Raw genomic sequence first — 27480 nt, 5'->3', positions numbered from 1 at the left:
ATAAAAAAAATTAATAATATATGTATTTAAAATATATTAAATTTATAATATATACATGTATAAAATTATATATATATTTAATAACTCTGATGACTGAAAGGGCCTAGAGACAATGATGCTTAGTGGTTTTTGATACCCAGTGGTAAAACTACTGAGTAAAGTGTTTTGGGGGAATAAAATATAGTCCCATAGTCAAGTATCAATCAGATTATTGATTAATTACAAGGGAAAAGTACTTTTAAAATAGAGAGAGCTGGCACAGGCATCACCATAACCAAGTGATCAAAACTGTCACCACCAACAATGGAGAAAACTGAAAGTACATGCTTCTTGATCTGACACCATGGGAAGTACACATCACCCAAAATGTTTAAGTCAGATTTGTTTATGGGGAAATAGCAAACAATTCCAGATTGTGAGACATTCCACAAAACAACTCGCCTGAATTTCTTAAAATGTTAGTAACAAATTATGTTATTTAAAAAACTGAAAGATTAAAACAGATGAAAGAGAAATGACAACAAAATGTACTATATGATCCTTGACTGGATCCTGAATGATTTTTAAAAATCAACTATGAAGAACATTTTGGGGACAATTAGGGAAATATGAATATAGAATGTGTATTGGGTAGGAATATTTTCTCTATGCTGTTTCCTGATGAGATGATTATATTATGATTAAGTAAAATAATACCCCTATTCTCTTAAGTGGTTAAGCAAAAAAGAAGAAAAAAGTAAGAGGCGTGTGTGTGTGTGTGTGTGTGTGTGTGTGTGTGTGTGTGAGAGAGAGAGACAGAGACAGAGACAGAGACTTGAAATGTTTCATTAATTGAAAGCTGGAAGGAAATAATTTGAGGGACAGATTATGCCATGCATTCTTTTTTTAAAAAGTGCTTTAGTAAATTCTTTGCCAGAACAGATTTAGTGAAGATTTTAATATTGCAAAAGAAACGATGTGGATTGGAGTCAATTAGCATGTTTCCTAAAATGTGGGATAGATGTTAGTTAAATGTTTTGAAAATATTCGATCAAATAATACTGAGAAATTTAAATGAAAATCTCTCTAAGTTGGTAATTCAGGTGGGCAATCCTCGCTTTCCCTTTGAGAATTGCCTGTCACCATCTGCTTTTCGGGAAAATGAATAATCCTTAGCTAAAATAATGTATATTAAAATAATAGTATATTGCCATTTTGCACATGAAATTGAAGTCACTGTTTGCCACCTAGCTCAGTCAGCTTTGTGAAGAACCACACAGCAAACCTGGGCAAGCACCATACGTGCTGTGAAGGCGCTCCACCTGCCTCAGAAGCCAAGGGCTGGTCTGTCTTTACATTGCTTTTCACTGCAGCACTGCTGTGCTTTCCTGTGCCGGACTTCCCACCATCAGCGGGGCTTTAGACAGAGCTGTTTATCGTAATGGTAAACAACTACCAGTGCAATTAAGAGACACCCTCTGGCTTGGGGTCAGACATCTGCCAAGGCTTTGATTATTCTATTTCAATTTATTTCAACAAACAAATACAAAGTGCTTACTGTATGCAGGGCAGGGTCCTGGTGCTCTGTAGGATACCAAGATTAATCAAATGTGGTATGTGCCTAAGAGAAGTATATAATCCAGGGAAAGAGGGCTTGAGACAGTTACGTCAATATCCGTTATTAAAAGGTAGGGAATGAGAAGTGATTTAAGAGGCAACAAACAATATCCTATGAGCATTTGGTATTCAGAGGTCCCTTGTCTTTAGGACTATCGTTCAGGTCTTTCTCAAAATGGAGGATTGGAGCCCAGTCATCCAGATGGTTTGGGACATTTACAGAACCATGATTCATAGATGTGAGATCTGGTTGTATTTTTTTTTAATTGCCCTGCTTTCTGATGTTAATTATTGCAGCTAGGCTGCCAAGCAAACATCTGTTCAGGGTTGGATTCTGGATACAGGCTTGTTGCTTTGGCTCATCTTGCTGGAAACTATTCTTACTTCACATGGAGTATTATATAATCTTCCTGAATACTGAATAGTATGTATAGGTCATCAAACTCTTTCAGGTCAGCACATAGCTAGAAGATTCACAGGAAAGGAGAAAACAACAAATAAATATACTGACGTATATATTAAAGCCTACAATTAGTAAAAATAAATGTTTAAACGACACATGTAAAAAGAAAAGTATTGCCATTTTTGCTTATCACATTAAAGGCAAAAGTATCGGAGGTTTTCTTTTGTTGTTTTACTTTGCATGCTTGTTTTTTTAATGATGGTACTAATCAGAGCAAGTTGTGGTGAAATGGTTAGTATCATGGACTGTAAATAAATACGGCTTTTGGAGAGCAGTTTGGCAATATGTGTCAGGAGTCTTATAATAATCATGTTCTTTGACCCAATAATTTCAATTCTGGGAATCTATCCTAAGGAAATAATCTGAAATACAGAAGAAGCTTCATGCATGAAGTTATTCATCACCACATTATTTATAATAGCATAAAATTGGAAGGAGTCTCCACAGGTTAACTGTGGGTCCTCTACTTTCTGAAATATTATACAACATTCTGAAACGATGATTATAAGTGGTAATAACATGGAAAATGCTCATTTTGTGTTATGTGGAAAGGCAGGATACCAAATTGAATTTAGTGTGCGTGTAGAATAAATACAGTATATTCTAGAAGGATATATATGAAGGTGTTAATATTGTTCACATTTGGATGATAAGACAAAACCTAATTTTTCCCCTTTTTCTGTTTTCCACATTTCCTTTATAAAATCATTTATGCACAAACACAAGAGACCCCAAGACTATTATCAAACACTTCCCTACACTCCAGGGGCCCAGTATGATTGATATCTGATTTCCAGTTAGTTCTAGCAAGTGAGAAATAGGTCTGCCAGACCTATTTCGTTTAGGGAGAAAAAATATGCTTCTATTCTTCCTCAAAATGATGAGATTATTCAACAGTTAACAAAACTTACATAGTTCCATTATATATAGTAAGGATCTAGTGAAATTTTGGTCAGCCAGTAACACTTTTGGCAGCTAGTGCATTAAAACACAAACAAAAGCAAAAAAAAAAAAATCAATGCCCCTTAATCGGAGCAGCCTAGGGACACTTTAGAGGAGTTGGACTAGGAAGGATGGGCTGACCAATAGAGAGGCCCAGAAGTGTTTCCTTTCCTACATCCCAGCCTTTTTTCTTTCCATTAACATGTTGGGTACAATAGCTGAGCCTGTGGCCAGTCAAGGATGTGTCTGTTCCCCTTAAGGAAGGCTGGGCTTCCAGCCCATGTGAGTTCTCTGCCCTGGTAGTTATAACTGATCTTTTTATCTTCTTAGAACTATTGATCAAGGCTAATTTGACTGTCACCCCCCTCCCTCCCAGAACCCCTTAGAATGATCCAGAACAGGACATTAATTATTCTTCCTACAAGGCTACATTATACACAAGACAAAACAAATAAAATCACATTTCCTCCCCTATAATTAATGCTGCACTTGGGCTAGTGGCCCCGTGCTCCCCTTTATCATCTCTATCTATGCTCCCTGCTTGACCCTTAGCCTTCTGTGGCTGGAGATCCATTACCTGAAAACTACGTGGAAAACCAACACTAGTTATATTAACCTCTTTTTGAATTTCAGCAAATATTCATTAAGCACCTACCCTGTGCCAGGTAGTGAGTGAGGTATATGAAATGCAAGAATAAACAAGGCAGAGTTCCTGCCCTCAAAAAAATTTATAGGATAATGGAAAATACAAGCAATCAGTCTGTAATGGGATAAATAAAATGACAGGAATGAGCACAGGCTGCTACAGATTTGACATCTAAGCTAAGACCTGCAGAATTTAGGCAAGACGCATGTGCATGAATCATGTCCGAGGTAGAAGGAACAGCAGGTCCTAGAGGCAAACTAGTGTATGACTGGGGCATAGCTTGCGATGGGGCAATGGCAATAGGGAATCCAGAAAAGCCATCAAATCATTAATTGGATCTTTATTTCATATACAAAGGGGTTTTCACTTAATCCTGAAGCACAAAGTTATCATCATTGAAATTTTAATTAGTGGAGTATCATGACCAGATCTGTGTTTTAGAAAGAGTACTCCAGAGCCTGGGCTAACTTAGTGGCAGTGGAAATCAAAAGATATAAGTGGTTCTTTGAAGTATGAATAAAATGGAATTTTGTTGATTGATTGGTTGAGGGAGGGATGAGGCAAAGAAAAGTCAGGAGAGAGAATACCTTGTTTTCTGGTTTCTGTGCCACTCACAGGAATAAGGAACATGAAGGACAGTGGGCTGTCAGGGAGAGATGGGGAGGTGATGAGTTTGGTTTTAGGCTGAGTTTGAGGTATGTGACTGAAGACATCAAGTAAGGAATTGCATGTAGATATCAGAAGCTCAGTAGAGAGATCTGGGCTGGAGGTTTACGTGGGGAAACCTTCAGCATATGTGTGGACTTGAAACCATAGGGGTGAAGGAATAACTCTCAGAGAACAATCTGTAATAAACAGAGCCTTGGAAACCCAGGAAGTTTTAAGAGATAGACATAGGAAGAATTCACAAAAGGGACAGTAAGAAGTACTGAGAACCAAGAGAATGTGATGTCCTAGGGGTCAAGAAAGAAGCAGAGGTCAGCAGGGTCAGTGCTGCAGAGGAGGCGAGTAAGATAAGGATTCATGAGGGCAGTTAGGAAGAAGGTCATTGGTAATTTTGTAGAGAGTGACTTAAAGTGGAGGGGTGAGACAGATTGTAGAGGGTTTTTAAATGTGGACACAGAGACAAGAACATCAGATAATCTTTCAGTTAGCTTGGCTGAAAAATGGAGGGAGACTAAGATGTAGAGACTAAGGCATATAGGGGTCCTAATGAGTTTTTATTTCATTTTGCTTCTATGATGGGAGAAACTTGAGCACATCATATGCTTGATCGTCTGAAGTTACCAGAGAGAATTGAGATTCCTGACAAGGCAGGTAGAAATATTCATCTTGGGAAGCTTGGAAGGTCTTGCTTTCTACCAAAGAGGAAGGAAGGGTGGAAGAGAACGTATGGGGAACAGAAGGTTGAAGGGGTTCTCCACTGAACACATTATATTTTACCGTGTCAAGTGGGAGTGAGGTTGTTGATTGCGTGTGTATCAGTCACCTGAAAGGAAAGGTTGGGGTGAGGACTTGAGGAGGAGGTGGAAATTGGAAATGTTTCATAGGTAAGGAAGGAGTGACCTAGAGGGACCCAGAGAAGGGCTGCTGCTCAATGATGACGGCCCGGATGCGCTTGGGACCATCTGCTTGTCTACAGACTGCTTATGTTCATCCAAGTATCATGTTCATAAAGGCATGTACTGCTTTTCATTAGGCATTTAAGAATCCTGGGTGGCCTCTGGCAACATGGCATTATTATTCCAAGTGACTAATTTTGCCAAGTCTGGAGAGGCATCTGCAGGGGCTTGACAATGTGTCCAGGCTCTGGCAGTGACTGGGTTTGGATTAAAGCTTCAATAAATATTAGCTGTTGCTGTCATCATCACCATCACTCAGTTCACTGTGACAATACCAGAAGTTTCAGGAAGGTTTACAATTTAAGCCTTCACTATAGAGCACAAACATGTCATCAGAGCTCCACTTTTCTGTGCTAGAAAGAATGACAAAAGGCACTGGGCATTCCTGTTTTGAGAGGACAAAACTAAAACAAATATTAAAGACCTTTCTCAAAAAAAAAAAAGAATCAAAGTTAGATGTTTATCAGTTGAGTCTTTTTAGTAGGCAGGTTTCCATATGCAATCCCTAAACTCTCTAAGAATCGCATTGCTTTCCTGGATGACCCTTGATTTCATGGAAGAGCAGGTGGGTATGTAAATGATTTAACTGCCCAAATCTGTCTCCCTTACTGGATGAAAAAAATTAAAACAAATACAAAGGAACCACAATGTACTCATAGTACAGTAGCATTTTTTTCACATTCAAAGAGTAATAGTAAAGTAATAGTAATAGTAAAAGATAATTTCAGGATCCCATGTTAGGATCCCCTGATATATATATATATATATATATATATATATATATATATATATACACACATACACATACACTCTGAGTAGTTCTAAGAGGATTTAATTTCTGGAATATAATGGCAAAATTTATTGTAATTCAATATAAAAATGAGGTAAGAACATATAATAAAACTGGAAATAGTACTAATACAAAACAGTATTAGTATATATATAAAGTATTTTTATATAGTATTCATAAGTGCTTTATAAAAAACTTTTAAATTATGTTGTTATTCTCCATTTACACTTTTTCCTATGTTTGGCTTAGAAGAGAAAAGTATAAGGGTTTTTAAAAACAACTTGAGTTTCATTTTTACTTATGATTATTTTCTCTGTTAGAATATGGTGATGTGTTCTACTCTTTCCATAGAGCTCACAGTCTTCTGTTGTGGTCTCTGTTTTACCATCTTCCTCTATACTTTATCTTAGCTAATTTTCTTAAGTGATTTGTTATTTCAATCAAAACAATCTCATTTGAGCTGTCTCAGTTCTAATGCAAGAGCAGTATTTACCTCGTTGGCCAGCAGCAAAGTCAAGAGGTTTTCATCGTTGTATTGTGGTCTCCTAAGGAAAGGAAGCTCAGTTGAAGCAGGATGGGATTTTCTCAAGTGCATGTGCAGTAAATCAAGACATTTAACACTGTGGGTATACCAGGCATTCCAACTCTTTTTCACTCTAACCACAAAACTTTTCATTCACCAGGCTAGCCTTTTGTGGATACCTCTCTAGCTTAATCATATTTTTAAAAGAGATTTCTATACTCCTAGGCAAAGATTTCTCCCTACTTTGGAGGTATTAAAATTCAAACATCAAAAGAGAAGACACTTAAAAAAAAACATATATTTTTCTCTTTTCATATTCATATACATTTTAACTTTATTCCTGGGAGATAGAAAGGAAAATTTGGTCACTCTACACTAAACAGTATTTTGTATCTGCAAATAATGAATAGAAGCCAGGAATGGAATTATATTTTTCTTTCTCGAATCTAAAAACTCCAGGTAATGAACAGACTATTCCTAGAACTGGGTGCATGGTGCACAAAGACACTTTGTTTTTGGCATGAAAAGGCTCTGTTGAAATTGCTCTTTTTAAGTTAAAAAACGATGTTAACTTGGTTTAAAGTCTAGGAAAGCACTGATGCTTGCCAGTATTGAAAGACCAAAACCTGTAGGGGAAAAAAAACCCCACCAAATATTGAAATGGCTGTGAATAAAAATACAGAACATGTATTTTTAAAGTTTGTCAAACTTGGACTACCTCCAGGTTTACAAGTAGTATCGTAAGGAGTGATTTTGTTGTTCTATTTGTTAAACAAGTTTCAAGAAGAAAGGTTTCTGGATATTATAAAAAAAAAAAAAAAACAAAACTATTTTGACATGAGCTCCGTGAAAGGAATGTTGCTTTCTGTGAAGTAGCTGTGATGATGGCAGGGCTGTGTGGGATGAGATTCCCACAGCGTTTAGTTGACTTACGAAATGTCTGCTTTCTCCACTGCACCCTGCAGAGGGTTAGGACAGAGCCCAGAATCCATCAGTGCAATGGTAGAGGCTATAAACTTAGACCACCAAGTGTGTTCAGAAACAAACTTAAATAATGTTCATAATTTAGTTTTGATAAGTAAAATCCTGGACCCATAATTCTCAGTATTCTCTCTTGTTTTCAAGACCAATGCAAAGTTTTGGTTTACTGGTGTCGCTATCCATTCTGTATCTGTCATCTATTAAAAGTCAGAAAACACTGATGCAAAAAATATTTACTGAATGATAAAAATTGTAACAAAAATACTAGAACATTAAATAAGAAAAAAACTAATTCCACAACCTGAAAAATAGTTTTAGTAATTCTTTCTTCTTCCCTCTCAGTTTATATGTTTTTTCACATATGCTTTTACATATTTATAATATACAAATACAATGTTTATTATGTTTTCTGACCTAACATTATCAGATATGTATTTCATATTATTTTTCTTTTTTTTTTTCTATTTAAGAAATAAGACATAGTCAAATCTACTCATTGTGATCCTTTTCATTCTTCATAGTTTAACTAAAATACCTTCTTTTCCATGAGCAGTCAAACCCAGTTCTCCTTTGTGCTTCTCTGCCTGAACCGTGGTTATTTATGCCCAAGTCTCTCTCCCCTAATAAACTGAAAATTGTTTGAAGGTAGTTTATTCATTTTTAAATTCTCCCCAGTAGCTAGTAGAGTGCCTTGTCCATGGTAGGCACTGAATAAATATTTGAGTATTTAATTAATCCATAGAATCATTTCCAGCAAAGTGATTTAAAATGAAGTTGAGGTGAGAAGAAATGAGCAGAGCCATAGGAGGAAAATGACAATAAAAAGAGGAAGTGGTAGTATTAACTTCTGATGAGGTTGAGGTAGAATTTAAATGTAAAAACACCAGATAGAGAGAAGACTGTTTATGAAGATATGTCACAAGCCTGTATGCACAAGAAACACTGCAGTCAAATATATAAACCAAAAATATAAAAACTAGAAGTGCAAAGATAATTTGAAAAAAATTATAGTAAGCAATTTCAATATTCCTCTTTCAGAATCAGATTGAGTAGATAAATAATTAATGAGCCCATAGAGAAGTTGACTTAAATCATCAAAGCTGTGATTTAATAGAAATCTATATAGAATCTTACTTCTCGTGATTAAATATTTTTAATATCCAAAAAACATTTTAAAAGATTATGTAATTGGCTAGAAAAGAACCTTAATACATCAAAATTAAGATTTTTTTACAGTCTACTTACTCTATTCATAATCAAGTAGAGTTGAAAATAAATTTTAGAAAAAAAGTTACCAAAAAAAGTTTTAACTGCATAGAAATTAAGAAACAGTTAAATAGGAAGTAAAAACAGACTATAGACTACCTAGAAAGTAATGAAGAGAGAACATTTCATACCAAAATTTTTGGAACGTAGCAAAAACTGTATTCAATTACTAAAGAGTAAAAGCAAAAAACAAAGTGATCATAAGAAACTAGAAAAAGAATAACAAAATGAGACAAATAAAAGCAGGGAGAGCATAATACTAAATGTAAAAATCAAAAGAAAGGAAAACTAAAAAAGAAAAAAGCAGTATAAAGGATAAGCAAGCCCAAAGCTAATTATTTTAAGAAACAAAAGATTAATTGTTTGGGGAGCCTGATTTAGGGACCAAAGTAAAAGTAATAAAAATGAGAAAGAGACAAGATGAGAAAAGAAATAAAAACCACAGAGAGAAAGAGAATATTATTTTTCATCAAGAATATTCTCAGTGAGAGAATATTCAATTGCAACAAAGGTGAAAATCTAGGAAATAGATGGCCTTCCTAGAAGAAGACATACCCTCATGTCTTCTATTATAATTGGCCTGTTCACGTTTTCTACTTCTTCTTGGGTTAATTTTGGTAACTTATAATTCCTGAGGACTTTTTTCTTTTCATTTTCCTTTCTTTCAGTTTACTGTGGTTGAGGATAATCCTGTTTCCCCAGTAGCCAGACCACACCTGCATGATGGCTTTGGTTTCTGGGTATCACACTTTTACAAACCAACAACGTAGGAAGAAGGAAAGTCTTCAAACAATAGGTGAGGAATAGTTAAAGAAGTGGGATGTTTTCCTGAGAAAAAAGACTGAAGGGACATGACAGCTATCTTCAAGTATTTAACAATCCCTTACCAAGAAGAGTGGGTAAACATGCTACAAGACCCAAGAGAGAATGAAAATTACCTTGGTGTGTACAGGGAAAAAAACTGGAGGAGCTACTACATTACCCATGTCTGGGCTGACATGTCTGTTTTGCAATAATTTTCCTTGAATCCAGTACCTTAAATATACCCACACTTGAGTCAATGGCTCTAACTGGGCACTAATACTCGTAAATCCTCAAAATCACCTGTATCTGCAAAATTTTGCTTTCTTATGTCACTTTTCAGACTTGTTAAATGAATTTAATATGATTTGTGGAAGGGCAAAATACTTTTCCATAACTAAACCACCAATGGCTTTTGCTTTTGTTTGCTTTTGGCATTTTTAGGATATTTAAGCATAGTTTGAAAGCCAAGGGAAAGACACCAATGAAGATGGGGAGAGAGAAGTTATAAAAGGTCTCTTGTGAGCTTCGTAATATTTTTTTTTAAAGCTTCCAAAGTTGTTTCTAGTCTCTGAAATTTTCACTTGCCCCCTTTAAATGAAATTAAACCTCTGAGTAAAACAAAATTTAAGGCTTCCCTCTCCCATTAGAGTAATACTGATTATTAATCTGTGGTACTGGATTGACTAAAATATTTCCAAAGCGATTTTATGTCTATTAATGTGAACTATATATGTACCTTTCCATAATTATGCATCTGTATTTCCATTCTTGGTTAAGTTTATTTTAAAAATGGGGACACTTTTGATGTAATGTATATGATTTGTTTTTCTTTTGTATCTCAGCATTTACTTCTACAGTATATTCATGTAATTTGTACTTTTAGTTATCTTCCTTTACATGTATGCTTTTGGAGGAAGAACACTGAATTATGAATGAGAGTACTGAATTATGAATTATGGATGATTACAGAATTTAAAATGTTCTCCTTGTATAAGAAATAAGCATAAAAGAGTTTCTCATTTCTGAAATTAATTTTGTGAAATACTGCTTTCTGAATATCAACAAAGGTAAATATTAACAAACTTTTATCGAGTATCCCTATCAGGTACTGTTCCAGGTATTTTATGTAAATCAACTCATACAGTCCTCTAAACAACCAAATTCGATTGGTAAATTCCGATTTTTACAGATACAGATGCTGGGCAAGAGAAAGATTTAGCAACTAGTAGTAAGGAGCAGAGCCAATTTGAGTCTGGAATCTACTCTTTTAACTATTAACCTCTACAGCTTTTTAAGCTAGAGCTAAAGCTTTAGAGCTTACATACACTTTTGGTCTTTTTGTAAGTTAGAGCATATATTATAATTATACCATTTTAGTGCCAGCAGGGAATCCTAAAGGTGAATCAGTCCATCTCTAAGAGATTTGGTTTTGTGTGTCCCTGGAACTCAAGGACATGCAGCCACATAAATATCAATAACACCAGAATCCTATATCTGATTTCCATTCCAGGGTTCTTTTCATAAATTACCTGTGTAGTGTCTTTATTTTCTGATTGTAATAAATTGGAATATCTGATTTAGATGAGTGTACTGATGAAAAAAAGAGTGGATAACATTTAAACAAAGTAAGCTCAAATTTTTTTCTTTTAGAAATATTTCCCTCTCTAAAGTGTATCCAAATATCTAGGCTGTTCTAAAATTTCTACCTTTCAAAAGGTAAAATTGATTATAGTTAATTGAATATATACTCGTTCTGTTTATCTGAGCACACTATGCATTTCTCTCTCAGTCTAAATACTTACTCAGTGATTTGCATTGAAAAAGCCCTCCATATTAATATTCTTTGAGGATGGATTCGAATTTGGGTGTTATCTTCTTAGAGAATCAAGATAAGCTATAGAATCCTAAAAAATTTTTGCTTACAACCTAATAATATATCTCAGTGTGCTTTTCAAGGAGAAAAATTGGATTAAGTTTATAATTCTTTCCACATATTAAGAAACATTTTTTACTGCTTGAGTTCCCAAATCTGAATGTGCAATTCACCTATTGGATCAAATTTTACTTAAGTGGATAAGGGAGCATGAAAGTTTGGGTAGTGAGGAAAGAAGAAAGAAGTTTAAGTAACATAAAGGAGGACTGTATATAGAAAAATACGTTTGGCATGATTGAATAGAAAATTAATACTGCACTAATTGTATAGTTATTGTTTTAACTATTTAAACATTATTTTGCTGAATCTTTGAGAGTTATGAGAGCTCAATTAATTAATTCCTTCAAAATTACATGTCATTTTGGTTTTAATGTTCATTTCCCTGACAACTCATGAAGTTAAACATATTTTCATATGTTTATTGGTCACTTGAACATCCTCTTGACCATTTATCTGTTGGGTTGGTTGTCTGCCTTTTTTTTACTGATTTGGAAGGGCTCTTTATGTATTCTGGATAAGCAAAACCTTATTCTTTACATATTGCAAATATCTTTTCCAATTCTCATTTGCATTTTCATTCTCTTAACAGTATCTATTGATGAACAGAAGTTTTAAATTTTACTTAGTCAAATTTATCACTTTTTTTAAATGGTGAGTTTTTTTAGTGTCATGTGTAAGCAATCTTTCCCTTCCCTAAGGACATGAAGATATTCTTCTTTATCATCTTTAGAAGTTTTATTGTTTCACCTTTTATAATTATAGCTACAGTCTACCTGGTTTGGGGTAGGAATCAAACAGATTTTTTTAATAGATATTTAAGTGACCCAGCACACTTTATTGAAGAATAACATTGTCCCCACTGCTCTATAATTTTGAAACTTCTAGTGTTCGTATGTAAGTGGTTCTGTTCTGTACTCTTTTTCTGTTCTATTTTTCTGATATCTATCCTTATCTATCCTTGTGCCAGTGTCACACTATTGTAATTACTATAGTTTTAGAATCATCTTCTAATTTTGAATTAGAAGATGATTCCCCTCAAAAAAGAGAGAGAGAGAGCAAGAGGGAGAGTGAGAAAGAGAGAGAGAAAATTGCTGGAAATTTTATTAAAATGGCCTGGAATCTGTAGGTCAATATGGACCATATTTACATCTTTAATGAGTCTTCCAGTTCAAGAACTTGATATATTTCTCCATTAATTTGCTTCTTTCCATTTTCCCAAAAATATTTCAGCTATTTCTATACAGGGGTATTGAACATTGTTTGTTGCAGTTATTCATATTTGATGGTTTTAATATGTTATAAGTGATACTATTTCTTAAATATTATTTTGAAATTGCTTGTTACTAGTGTATAGAAGTAAGTTTGATTTTTGTGTATTGACCTATTCAGCAAATTTTCTAAATTCACTTATTTATCCTAATAGTTTATCTGTAGATTATGTTGGATTTTCTGCATATACAATATGCAATCTGCAAAAAATGGGGGATTTTATATCTTCATTTCTAATTATTTTATTTTCATTTTTCTTTTTCTCTTCTTGCATTGGCTAGCTCTAGTCAATGTTTAGTAATGGTGGCAGTGCATACTTACCCAATTTCCAGTCTTAAGAAAAAAGCTTTCAATATTCCACCATTGAGTGTTAGGTTTACTGTAGATTTTCTTATATATACTCTTTATTAGATTAAGGAATTTTCATCCTAGTTTGCTAAGATTTTAACATGAATGAATGTTGAATTTATCAAATAACCTTTCCTCTTTCTATAGAGATAATCATATGAGGTTTCTCCTTTATTTTATTAATGTATGAGTTATAGCAATTGATTTTTGAATGTTAAACCAATCTTGCATTCTTAGAATAAGCCCACTTTGATTATGATGTATTATCTTTTTCATGTATTGTCTAGATTGGTTTGCCAATGTTTTGTTTAGGATTTTTGCATCTGTGTTTACAAAAAGATTAGTCAGTTGTTTTCCTTTCTTGAAATGTCCTTATCAGGTTTTGGTATCATGATTATGCTGACCTCATAAAACAACCTGAATAGTGATCCCCGCCTTTTTATCACTATTCGCTAAGAGTAGTTTTGTAATATCAGTGTTATTTCATCCTTAAATTCTCGGTAGAATTTACCAGCAAGGGACCTGGGGCTGAAGTGTTCTATGTGGGAATGTCTTTTTCCTCTGTTGCTTTTAAGATACTTTCTTTGTATTTGGTACTTGGCACTTTTACTTGATGTGCCTTAGTGGATTTTCTTTATATTTTTCTTGCTTGGGGTTGAGAGAACTTCTGGGATATTTGACTTGATGGTTTTCATTAGTTTTTTTAAAAAATCAAAGGCATCTAGCACAATGCTCTGTAATACCTGCTGAGTAAATAAAGAAGCATATTTATCAGTAAAGCAGCCTTATGGAGAAATGCAGAACCTAAAAATGACTCTGCTCTATGGTATTCCACAAAGTAATTAATGCACAGAAAGTGCTTCTAACAGTGCCTGGCACGGAGGAGGTGCTGCATACATTTCATGACTATTGTTAGTGCTTTTGTTGTGGTATTCTCTTCTCCTCTGCCGTATTAATATGTTTCTTTTTAATGATAGAGGAAATCTGAAATCCCTTGGTATTAAGTGAACAAAAGGCCAAGGCACACTGTAAACTATCATGATCAACACTTAAAACCAAGATCAAATTCATAAACCATGCATTTGATAAACTGAGCTTCGAATCCAAGGTGTATATTTTCTCTCTTTTTTTGTTTTTTGGAAGAGTTAATTAATCTGTCACTTTTCCAGTGGTTTCCTTCACCTGTGGCATTAAATTACTTTTGAGTTCTCCCAAGTGACAAATTAGCCATCTAGCTTGAGGTAGTGGATAATTATCTAGTGGATAATTGTGTCTCTTACTAACACCCTTGGAGATTGTTTTAGAATTAAGTAATTTTGTCTTACAAGAATGGACATGTTTTTGTTCAGAACTGGAGAGCATATTTTTCAGTGATGTAAATAGTAGTATTAACATTGAACACAACAGAAATTTAGACCTTTGTTTTAAGGATATTAAGTACATAAAATCCTATAAATAGAAGTTAGATGATGTTATTGAAACTGTTAAATTGATATTAAAGAATTATTGTCATTTTGGAAAATATTTAGTATCATGATTATGTTTTTTAAAGATTTCTTATTTTCTTTAGACCCATACTGAAATATTTATGAATTGATGAAATATGTACCTTGTTGAATAAGTAAATGAATGCACTTTGCTTAATCATGATTATTGGTTTTTAGTGATCTTTTGAGGAAATTATTCAGAAATTGAGGAAATTATTCGGAAAAGATAGACATGTAGAGGCCAAGAGATTGCATAGGTCATGAGTAGCATTTTATTATGAAAAAGGGGATATTGTTAGTATGAAGAAGTATGAGTAATTCAAAGGATTGTATGAGTAATTGTTCCAAACTGCCAAATATTAGCTTACCAGCAATAATTCAAATTGTATAAGCCATAGGTGGGCCAGGAAATTTGAATTCTCAACAAACACTTCAAGAGACTCATGCAGTTGTCCTGGAAGTAGATTCAGGCCTTATGCTGTAAAAGGAGGGAAGCCAGAAATAAACTAGGGGGTTGGGATTAACATATACACACTACTATATACAAAATAAATAATCAACAAGGACCTACTGTATAGCACAGGGAACTCCACTCAATACTCTGTAATAACCTATATGGGTAAAGATTCTGAAAAAGAATAGATATATGTAGATGTATAACTAAATCACTTTGCTGTACACCTGAAACTAACACAATATTGTAAATCAACTATACTCCAATATAAAATAAAAATTAAAAACAAACAATGAAAGAAAAACATAAAAGCTAAAAAAAAGGGAAGACTTGGGACTTCTCTGGTGGTCCAGTGGCTAAGACTCCACGCTCCTAATACAGGGGCCTGGGTTCGATCCCTGGTCAGGGAACTAAATTCCACATGCTGCAGCTAAGAGTTCACATGCTGCAACTAAAGATCCCTCAGGCCGCAACGAAGATCCCGAGTGCTGCCACCAAGACCTGAAGCAGCCAAATAAATAAATAAATATATTTTTTTAAATAACTGTAAAAAAATCTGATGAAGAGAATAGATCAAGCTGCATGATCCTTAAAAAAAATAACAGGGAAGAATACAAAAAAAGGAAGGAAGACAGAAAAGATGGAGACAGACATAGATTGGGAGAGTTTGTAGTGGGAAGATAAAGGAACGTGATCATATTGCTTCTGTCTGTTTAATAAAATATGAGATCATTTGGCTCAGTGTAGTGTAGGGATTTTGGAGCTTTCAGAGAGAAGAGCAGGTATGGAATACGCAAAATGCAGAGTGTGTGAAGCATAAGGAAATTGTGTGTGCTATGGAAATAGAATAGACTTACAGGCAGATTTGAGAGACACTGCAGGAGAAGATAAGGCGCTTGGTTGGACGTTGGATGGTAGGTGTCCCAGTGCGGTGTGGTAATGAACACCCACTGCGGGAAGAGTGACCAGATTACTCTCTCCCTTGAGCTGCCTTGGTTGGTTCTGGTCCCTATACCACATTCCATTTCTATACGACCTGACTCTCTGGGTGGTTGTGAAATTACTGCTTCCATTGTTATTATTTATATACTTAAAATAAATAAACTTAGAGGCAAGGGAGGCCAGGTTAAAACATTGACCTGGGAGTAAAACATTCCAGCTCTTACTCCCAAAAGTGTGCAGCTCTTCAATAAATGAGAGTCCCTTGAGATTATCCAAGTGGACTCCTTCTATGTGGGATGAAAGGAAATTGTCTTTCACATGCTGCAAACTGAAGTCTCTTTTCATAGGCGTCTGCCTCAGACTCCTAACATGGCTTCATGCTCTGCCCTCCTGCTCTGATCCCAGGTCATCTGGACAGCCTCTGCCTTCAGCTGTAACTGAAAATAATTCATTACAAAACATAATTTGGGTTATAATAACTCTGTAACATATAAAAATAAAATCTGATTGTAACTATAAGCAGACTCATCAAAAAAAGTAGAAAAAATTGCTTTGGGCTAATATTTGAAAGACCTCTCTGGACTATGTTTTGTACAATTGTAGCATAAGATGATAGAGCAACTTACATTTCAACAGGTCAGTACTAGTAAGATGGTTTACCCAAAGCCAGATTTTTTCATTTCATTATCAGCCGGGTTCATGTCCTTTACTAGCATTAAATATCTTGTTCCCAGGCATCCTTCAGCCTGTAGCTTCTTAACTGCCTTTCCTCAAGTCTGTGCCAGATAAACAGCAAAGTTAAAAGAAAAGTTACTATGAATTTAGGGGTTTTGTTAATTGCTCACTGCAGAGATTTTCTTTCCCTGGATCATGTGGCTTTTCCTCATTCCTTCCTCCATTTTCATAGTGTGCTTTTCTCATTCAGGTCAATGTGTTTTGCCTTCTCAGAATGTCAGGTTCACCCAAGTGAAAAAGAAATGGTTTAGTGTTGATTGCCTTTTGGAGCTTTTACTACCTCCCTCTGCTACCCTAAGATGAGCAAAAAGAGATTATGATGCCATGAATATAAAGAGTTCTTGCTCTACTTGTGGAAAACAATTCCAGGTCCTCCTTATTTCAAAGTAGCTTATTTTCTTCATCTTTTAAGATTTAATTGTGCCCACACTTTGTACTTGAACCTTACACTGTAATTTTTAATGCTAACCATTTCTAGAATCCCCTACCAAATAAATGTAACATTCCAGTATATTCCTTCTCCTCTCTCCTAATCTAACTCTGTAGTTCTTTGAAGAAATTCATTTTATAAATTACCTCAGTAGTAGCCAGATCTCATAGGGATTATTTTACAACATTATGATTGGTTTAATTTTCTTACTTGTTCCTATGATTCTGATGACATGGGAACAGTTATATGTTCTCTGCCTGGAAGAGTCAGGGAAAATAGAGGGTTTTTCTAGCAATGATTTTTAAACTACTAGATGTAGTATATATAAGTACTTTCAAAATCCTCTTTTTTTGTCTTTTTAACGTAGTTAAATGTGCCCTAAGTTTACTGCTGAGTAAGGTTGTAGTAAGGAAACTTTGTAGTAAGGTTGAAAAATCTGAAACACATTTTCATCCTAGCTATTCCTTTAGTTGGCTCTTGTCTGAATGCTGTCTCATCCTGCAGTTTCCAGAGGATGGAATGAGAATTTGCTTCCTAGGTGAGCCTGTGGCTTAGGCCCATTTAAGTTCTCATATTTGATTAGCATTATATTTAATGATAGAGAATGCTTAAAGATGCTATCAATCATTTTGGAAACATTATATAGTAATTAATTATTTGGTACTGCCTGATATAGGTACCAAAGTGATTATCATTTATTATGTTAGGAATCATGAAAAATGACAGATAATCCTTTACAGTAATCATGAAATAAGCAGTACTGTATGAAAAAAGAAAAAGAAAAAAGAAGAGAAGCTTAATAACTGGTGCCTTTTTTCTCTCCCATTTGCTCTTTCACACAGGTACAACTTGGCCAAGTGGAAATCAAATGCCCTATCACAGAATGTTTTGAATTCTTGGAAGAAACAACGGTTATCTATAACTTAACGCATGAAGACTCCATCAAATACAAGTACTTCTTGGAACTTGGCCGTATTGATTCCAGCACCAAGCCATGTCCTCAGTGCAAGCACTTTACAACCTTCAAGAAAAAAGGACATATTCCCACCCCTTCCAGATCAGAAAGCAAATACAAAGTAAGCATGTTCACCAGAGTTGTGGGTTAGATGGCACATGTTGGGAGCAGCCAAATTAGGCCAACTTGTGGTAGGCATTAAGTGGGCTTCCTTCCCTTATCGGAGTCCGAGGTGAGTATACAATGGCTATGATTCTGAAAATGTATGGTTTGGGGATGCTATGATTATCATCATTAGAGCACTATTGAGGATTTAATTAAACTTCTTTGGCTTTAACCTGTTTAAAATTCACTAATTTGAAGACTAATCTTTAAAGTAATTATCATTGCTATTACTAAATATTAAATAAATACTAAGATAAGACTTTTAAAAAATTTTAGTACAAACTTAAATTTTTCAGTGAACCCAACTTGAGTCTCCTCCAGTTCTGTCTATAATAAGTGAAAATAGTATAATATGCTATTTATTCATTTATTCAGCAAATACAAAATGCCTGTATATGCTAGGCAGTGTGCTAAGTTTTGGGTATACAGTGGCAAATGTGACACAGTCCTTGCTCATAAAAATGTCTAATGAAGGTGAGAGAGACATATGTTCTAAAATGACAGTTCAATATGAGTAGTCAAAAAACAAAAACATGAAACCCAATACACTTGTACTTTGAGAACACTGACCGAGGAGGGGGGCTAGCGTGTCAGGAAAGGCTTCATGGAGAAGATGCAGTTCTCCAGGCAGATAAACAGTGGAGAGCATTTCAGAGCAAGGGATGAGTAAGCGTCAGGCCTGGAGGCTGAGGCAGGCGTGTTGGAAATGAGTGCTTGATAGAGCTAGGGAGAGAGAGTAGCGGGGAGGCAGCTGGTCAGGTATTTAAGAGCAGATCATGTTGAGTCTTTTACACTGTGCTCAGGCTTGAATTTAATTCTGTGGGCATTGCAGTAAGATCATTCTGGCAGCACATAGAGGATGTCAGAGGAGGGCAAGACTGAAGGCATGGAAACCATGACAACAACTGTGGGAGCAAATCCTTGATTCACAGCCCTAACTGTACATTAGAATCACCTGGTGAGCTTTTAGACACACCAGTGCCTGGTCTCCAGCCCACAACCCTCTCGCCCCAGAACAACTGTCTTGCAAATATTTGGACCTCACCAGGTGACTCTAATATGTAGCAGAATTGGGAACCTTTGCAGTAAATGAAGCAGAAATCAATACAAACTAGATGTTGTTGATCATGAAGCAATTAAAATCGTTGGTAACAGGTGAGGGATGAAAAATCTCAAACTAAAGTGAAACTATTAAGCAGATCTCAAGAAAAATAAAGCTACTGCAGAATTTGGGGATGATTATTGTTGTTACTCTTATTTACTCTTACAGAAAAGATGATCTATAACAGAAGAGGTAAATTATCCATCCTCCTGTTCTATATTCTACATAGTTCTACACAATTCCTGAAGCAATGATTTTTACTATTTAGTACAATGTTTATATAGCATTTTCATCATTAAACTCCAAGTTCTCACATTGGTATTAACTACCTGATTCACATGCCCATACCTGTCTGGATATTATGAGTAAAGGGAGCACAGGCATGGATACTCCAGCAAAGCCACTGTGATATTCATGATTACAGTATAGCACCCTAAACTGAGACTAATATCATCATTCTTTGTGGCTAACCAATGGATATTTTTTAGGTTTGCTGTATTTTTTAAAAATTAGTTTTCCCAATAACAGAACCCACTTCCAAATTGGTATAGTTTGTCATAACTTTCAGAGCAGTGAATTCAAGTACTTGAATAAAATAAATTGAGTCAGAAGGCAACAGAAATAGAAAATAAGTTTACTACTAATGTCTAACATGTCTGAGCAATTTAAACTCTCTTCATAATATTGCTTAGAGCCTAAATTGTGTTTTGTATCTATTAATAAAACCCTTGTAATGTATATTTCAATATTATTCTTTGTGAGTCAAGTTATAATGTCCTGATCCAAGATGTCATTCTTTGAGCATTTATTATGGTTTCTGCTGTCAATTCAGAAGCACTTAACATACAAGGTTAAAATTGCTTGAAAATATTATAGCTATTTTATAGCAGGAGATACCTTTGAGTATATCAGATATGAAATTTGAGATATAAAATATCATGTTTGGGTACTTCATTTGAATAGGTTTTTGTAAATTTTTTGTACACTGCAGGTGGAAAAGGGATCAACAGAATATATCAACAAGCAGTAACAAGAACTTTTAGGTGCCAGTTTAACCTTCTAAGATAAACTCATCCCTCACTCAACATCTTCTGGCAAAAATTTAGTAAATAGAGCTTTTCATTATGTTCTGAACGCAATAAAACTCTTACTATATGAAAGAGTACAAGCATATTCCTGAATTGAGAAATTTACATTGAGACAACCTTGCCTTTGGTCAAATCCAGTCTTTCTCATTCATAACATTTGCCTTCTCATCCCTGCAACTCATGAAGCCAAAAAGTTTTACCACTCCATTTCTACAAGATTGATTTCAGTTTCCATTTAGAAATCTAATTTCTAACCTAAACAGTTCCTATAATTTATTACTGCAGCTCCAAATGAATGTTAATACAGAGAACAAGTTAGCATCGAGAAAATAAAAATGTTGAAGTTATGGCTATAATGGTTCTCAGGTGATGCCTGGAGACAGACACATCAGCAGCACCTGAAGGTTTTCTCCATAGCAATTATCAGCTAAGATTTTATGCTGCATTCGTGTGGTTATTTGCTTAAAGTCTCTCCCACTGGTCTCTAGGAGACCAGGTCCAGACTTGCTTACTGCTGACAACCTGTGTCAAGCACTTTGGTAGAGTATTCTCTCAAAATATATGTCTTGAGGGAACTAATAAATGGGCCAATGCATAATAAATGTGGGTGGAATATGCTGAGAGCACAGGAGAAGAAAAGACAGGAGAGATTGGGAAGGCTTCAGTAAAGGGCAAACACATGAAACTAAGCCTTGAAATGTTGAATTTGCTATGCTAGAAAAGGTGGGTCAGAGCACAACGCTGGGTTATTAGGGAAGGGACTAAGGAGTCAAAAAGAATAGAGGTGGAATAAAAGATTGGGTGACTGATGGATGGTCAGAGTAAAGAGGGAATGACATAGACTATGTCTTGAGGAAGAGGAGCAGGTTTGAGGAGTAGAAAACTAATTCATTTGAAATGTGGGATAAAGTTAAGTTTGAAGACCCTTTGGGGCATCAAAGAGATATCCAAGAAGCATGGATCTAACGCTAGGAGTGGATGGAAAGCATTAATATTTGAGGAGGGGAGGAGGTCCCTGAATTCACAGAAATTAAAAATATATGTTTTGGGACGTGGGAAAAGTTACAGTTTCTCATGGGAGAGAGGAGAGGATTGCAGATACTAAATGTACTTATTTTACTCCTAGGAGTTTTACTGAGGTAGGGGCAGTTCTGGGTTTCCTTCTTATTTCCAAGTGTAGACCAAGAAACGATCCCCCTTTTCATATTGATTTGGAGTAAGTTGAAGGGCATGCATAAATCAACACAGGGAACATGTTGGAGATAATCCTCTTTATGGTTTCCTTGAGGCAAAACTAATATAATCCCCACTCTTCTCCCACAAATATTGAGCAGAACCTTGATAATTCACAAAACAGGGCTTTGACTCATCATAAGGTGAAAAAAGCCAATAATATGTCCTGAGGAAACTCCCTCTATGTTCTTACCTTGTATCTTATGCATTACTTTTTCTCTCTTGTAATCATAAATTTTCTGGGTTGAAATCACAGTTTATATTATAAAACTGCACAAATACATTATTTCCTCATGTGGAAAAGAACTTTTCTAAGGTCTTTAAGAATATAATCAAGTCGATGGGTTTGTTGTTCCTAATTGGTATACTTTAAAATATGCTTAAGTGAAAGGCTGGAATTCTAGTAATACCCTGTTTACCCTCTTCCTTTGTCAGTTTTTCAAACCTCGATGACCTGTCCTAAACTCCAGAAAGATACCTCTTTGGACTGCTTCTCCCGACTCCCTTACCATCTCAATCTCTATTTGGGTTCAACCAAGGGTTAGCATTGGCAGGAAATGGGAGGATGGAAAGGAGAATAGTTGCTGCATTACTTCCTTACTCCCTTCCTAATTCAGTGCAAAGCTCTGGCAGTAGCTATGTCCCTCCATGACTGTGGCTTCCCCCTAGGTAGTCCCTCCCCCATGTTTCTAATTCTCACTAGGCTCCAGAAAATTCTTTCTTCCCTTGTCTCTTTGGCCCTAGGGGTGGCAATGATTTCCCATTATTTCTGCTTCTGGGGGCCTGCCTGTCCTTTGTTTATTCAAATCCCAGCTGTACCTCTTCAGTTGTACTTCCAATGAACAATTTTCATTTATATAGAAATAGATAAAAAATAAATGAATAAAATGTGCTTAAACTTCCTTCTTGTAAACATGATTTGAGAAATTTTTTCCATCTATAAAAACGTTTAAAGCTTTCACATGAAAGTGTAGTTAGCATGCTGCTCTGCTCTTCAGTTTTCCCTCGACACCATCACTTTAAGTTGACAGTGTTTACAAATCGGGAGTCAGATTGTGCATCAGCCTGGCAAGATCAGTTTAGCTTACGACACACACTGAATTCTCTTGGCAGTAATGCATCATTGATGTCAGGAGCTGATAGAAAACAAGTGTAGTTTCTTAAGTGATTGTTGCTAGCATAGATTTGTGAGGGAGATAAAGATAAAAGTCCTCTAGCCCAGTTTAAAGAAGCCATCTTGTGGGGGAGGGATAAATTAGGAGGTTGGGATTAACATACACACACTACTGTATATACAGTAGATAATCAACAAGGACCTACCATATAGCACAGGGAGCTCTACTCAATATTCTGTAATAACCTAAGTGGGAAAAGAATCTGAAAAAGAATAGATATATGTATATGTATAACTAAATCACTTTGCTGTACACCTGAAACTAACACAACATTGTAAATCAACTATACTCCAATATAAAATAAAAATTAAAAAAAAATAAAGAAACCATCTTAAACAAAGGGTGTATTATATATGTTTCCACTAAAAAAATGTATAGCACTCAGCTATGATGCAAGCCTACTAAATTTTATTAGGATGCATTTCTCCCTCTAGTTACTAATGAGATGCTTTGCTAAAGTTGTTCTTTGTTTCCTGTCTTGATGCATAAGTTAGCCGTAGTATTTTATAGAGTCTTTACTTGTACTTGGAACTTCTAACAACAAAAGCCAAATATTGGAATTCATTTGAAATTTTAGCCTTCATCTGACCTTAAAAAAGAAAAAACTACAATAATTGTAATAATAGAGGCTCATGGCTACCATAAATTGACCAGCCATGGGATGGAGAACTGTTTGTTTTTTTCACTTCATCACATCATCCCTTGTATCTTCAGCACAAGAGACAAGTGAAGAATCATTTCTCTTTGACGACCTGCTGAATAGTGGGTAAAAGTAAGCCAAGCCTTGTGCCCATTATAAAATGATCTGGAAGATGTTAGGACTGTGCATTTCTCACCTACTTTACTCTGTATTTCTACTTTTCCATATTTGCCATCTCAGAACTGTAAGGGAACCCCATGCATTAGTCTAAATGCCTACCAAGTGGCCATTCAGACACTGAACACTTCCATTGTTAGGGAACTTGCTACTTATAGAATCATTCCCTTCCATTTTGAAAGATTCATTGTTACCTTCAGGCTTAGATCTCTTTCTCCTGGTTCACCTATTGGCTACAGAGAATACTCCCATTTTCTCATGCACACTCTGTACTTAGCCCTCTTGCTTCTTTCCGTGGATATCTCTGTGAGATGTTAGCCTTTTGTGTTGTGTTCAGAATAGGGTGTCCTTTTGAAAACAGGATGATGCCGTCCTGCTCTGGCTAGTGAATTTGGGTTATACAAATCAGCAGAATCTTCCAGTACACTTTAGATTCATCTATGAAGAGGTGGAAGAAATAGACTCAGATATTCCTCTGGGCCTTGCTCTCTAGGTTTAGAGGAAGAGTCTATAAATGCTTAAAGATGATTCCTGGCAATACAAGCAAGATGGATTAGTATGGAACAGTGATTCTCAAATTAGGGAGAGAGGAAGGACTCTTTTCAAAGAACAAAACCCCCATTCCCAAGTTCAGATAGACTGCCCTAGAAAAGCATGCCTCTCCGTTGAAAATAAAAGCTAGTATTGAAGTGAATGTATTGTGCAATAAATAGTGTGTTGCACATGTAAAAGGAGCCTGGAAACCATAAGAGGGATGTCGGTAAGGTTATTTATATGAATAAACACTCTATCTCCATTTAGGTTATCTTGTCATGAGTTACTGTGCATTCTTGTCCTTATTTGGTCCCCAACCTTTAGGAAAGTTTCCCTTTCATTTTCCAGTTTAGTTTAAGCTATGCTGTGAGAAATTAAGGGAAGGCTCACTTGACCACGTTTGGAGTATGTTCAGGGAGCAGTGTCTCATGAAGCCCATGTGTTATTGGCACTACATTCAGGGAGAGGTTCCCAAGTCGGAGGTAAAATATTAGGGAATAAAATCAAGGCAAGAAGTCAAGTCATCTTTCCCACTGGGGGAACCTTCCCCCACTGCCACTCTTGCTCTAGGATTTGATCTTATAAGGGAGCAGATCGTGCTTCCTTGAAAGTATTTGAAGTCACGCATAAGAGACTTCTTTTCTCCTCTCTGTAATACCCAGCACTTCCTCACAATCTTCTTCTCTTCAAGGAAACCTCCTTAAGTTGTTACAAAACTTTTTATAACTACAAGATGTCGTGATTATTTACATGTATATTGATCAGTTTCTTTAGGACATACTAGTCAGACAGCCATAAGTTCTATATGGTTCATATAAGAAGTTTCTGGACCACAGTGTATTTTGAAAGACACATCAGAGTATAGGAACCTTAATGTAAGACTAATTGGACCCTGTTTTGGGGCACGTCTACAAGGCTCAGGGTTGACCCAGCTGAAGTGACACCTCTGTTCGGGCCCCACTGGAGCACTTACTATTTCCCCAATGCACCATGTGCTCTCAGGCCTCGATGGTGGCTCAGGCTGGACTCTGCCTGAAGTGTTATCCCGTCACTTGTCCCAGTGACATCCCACTTATCTTCCAAGGCCGTATTCTCTCTGACTTCTACTCTTTAGCCTTCCCTGAGGCACATTTCTCACGGCACCCCCTTGTCCAAGCGTCTACTCTAGCAGTTGTTACATGGTTTTATAGCTCTTGGGGTTTATTATATCTGTCTGCCTTCAGTAATTTTTTTGAGGACTGAAGTATTTTCATTCTTTTTGATCTGCCTAAAATCAGTACACTCAGTATCTGTTACTTGAAGGTGCTCAATAAATATCTGTTGAATGGGCAAATGAATTGATGAATGTTTCATTCTTGAGTATTTGTCTTAATCTGAATTTCTGATAAAGCAGATTCTTCTTGGAAAATCGAGTTAATTCATATTGGCAATGCTACATTTATACATGGATGTTGTCTAATATTTTGAGTTTGATAAGTAATGATTTTGTGATTTATTTGAAATAATTATGTATATAGGAGTGTATAGTATTTAGGCAAGAAAAGACATTTCGGGTGCTCTTTGGTTTTGAATTCTGTTTTTGTTTTGTGGGTTATTTCTTTATTGGCATGATGAACTGTCAAGAGAATATACCATTTGCTTCGGGCAAGTGGGTTGGTTTAATTTGTCATCTGAGTGTCACTGTAGCCCAGAATTCTAGAAAAACTAAGGGAATTCAAAAGTTAAAAAAATGTAATATAAGGTTCTTTTATCGTTCATGGATTATAGAACAAGTTAATCAAGATTCCTAACTCTGATAACTTTATTTTTGAAACACTTGTAGCCTTTTCTCTTGCAGAAGAGTTTGCACATTAATCATGATGTTCAGTAAAATGTTATGTGGATAAAATATTTAGTAAACATCATTTGGTAATCTAAGAAGCAATGATACCATTTCAGCCACCGGTCATAAATTAGACATGTTGGGTTTTCTTGGAATTCATGTAATGTTAGCCAATATGTAGTACTTGCTCTGTGCAAAATAATTCATTTTACAAAGAACTTACTGAGTGCCTACCATGTGCCACAAGTTCTGTGTTACTTGACTCAGGAAACACAGAGTGAATGAGAAGCAGCCTTTGCCCTCAGTGAACCTGTAGGCTGTTAGGGAGATCAGACAGCTACATGTAATGTAGCTGTAATGTAAGTTCTGCAAGATGCTGAATCTGGTTGGGAGAAATAGGGAAGACATCTTGGAGCAAGTAGCATTTCATCTGGTTAAGATTTCAGTAGACAGATTGTGTTCATTGGACCTTCTCCAATTACAAGAAGCAGAGCTTTGCTGTCTTTCAAGCCCCCTCACTTAACGCGTTTTACTCTAAGGTTGCACTGGAAGTAGTAGGAAGGGCAAGGAAGCAGTCTCAGCTGCCACCCAGGCGGGCCTCGTGGAGAACCAGACACTAGCTCTGAGGGCATGAGAGCCCCTCTGTTGTGTTACTAGAAGTGAAAATGACTGCTGTTCCCTTCTCCAGTGATCTGCACTGTGTTCACTTAGCTTTTCTCTGTCTTCGCCTCTGCAGCCAAGGTAGAATGCATGTGTGTCCCTTTTTCATTCCTCAAGAGAGAAAATCTGTCTTGGCTAATCACTGTTCAACAAGGAACATGCTCTGCCCAAAGCTCCTGCCAGCCACCTCGTAGGCTTCTTGCCCACAAGTAGATCCCTGCTTTTAGCCTGGGGACTCATCCCTGGTGTAATCAGTTGTGGCCAGTGCTATGGGGTCACATACTTTAACGTGGGGACGCAAATGCAGGCTCTGGCTCAGTAGGTCGGGGGTGTGACATGAATTCTTTGTCTCCAACGAGCTCCCAGGTGTGGGTGAAGCTGCCGCTCCCCCAGCTGCCCTTTGAGTAGCCAGGGTAGAGTGTGGTGACCTCCGTGTGAACATAATGACTCAGGAGGCAGGCACTCTGTGCGGGAGGGCTGTGGCTGTGAGATGGCATTTCGTGTGGCGGAAGATGCAGTGTTCGTGTCTACAGTTTTGAATATGGTTACGGTTGGAATGAATAAGGCATCTTCAAACCAAAAAGTCAGTATTTAAACAATTCAGGTGCAGTCTTTGAATAACAAGGTGGTTGGGATTGGTGATTAGCCCTTGTATTATTTTAATCCAAAGCAAGGCAGTAGTTATTTTAATGTTTTCA

The 27480-nt window shown here is 36.1% G+C and overlaps 1 protein-coding gene across 2 annotated transcripts in view; it reads left to right on the top strand.

Annotated features, from left to right (window-relative positions):
* Positions 1 to 27480, top strand: part of RNF217 (ring finger protein 217) — a 124837-nt gene that overhangs the window by 63213 nt on the left and 34144 nt on the right. For both annotated transcript variants that reach the window (XM_036871609.1, XM_036871608.1), the window contains exon 2: positions 18074 to 18307. In XM_036871609.1, coding sequence (XP_036727504.1) covers positions 18074 to 18307 — 234 coding nt within the window. The remainder of the gene's footprint in view (positions 1 to 18073; positions 18308 to 27480) is intronic.

This window comes from Balaenoptera musculus, chromosome 12, assembly GCF_009873245.2.
Source record: "Balaenoptera musculus isolate JJ_BM4_2016_0621 chromosome 12, mBalMus1.pri.v3, whole genome shotgun sequence".
NCBI classification, from domain to species: Eukaryota; Metazoa; Chordata; class Mammalia; order Artiodactyla; family Balaenopteridae; genus Balaenoptera; species Balaenoptera musculus.
Note: the sequence above shows the minus strand (reverse complement) of the source record. Positions and strands in the feature narration are given on the sequence as shown.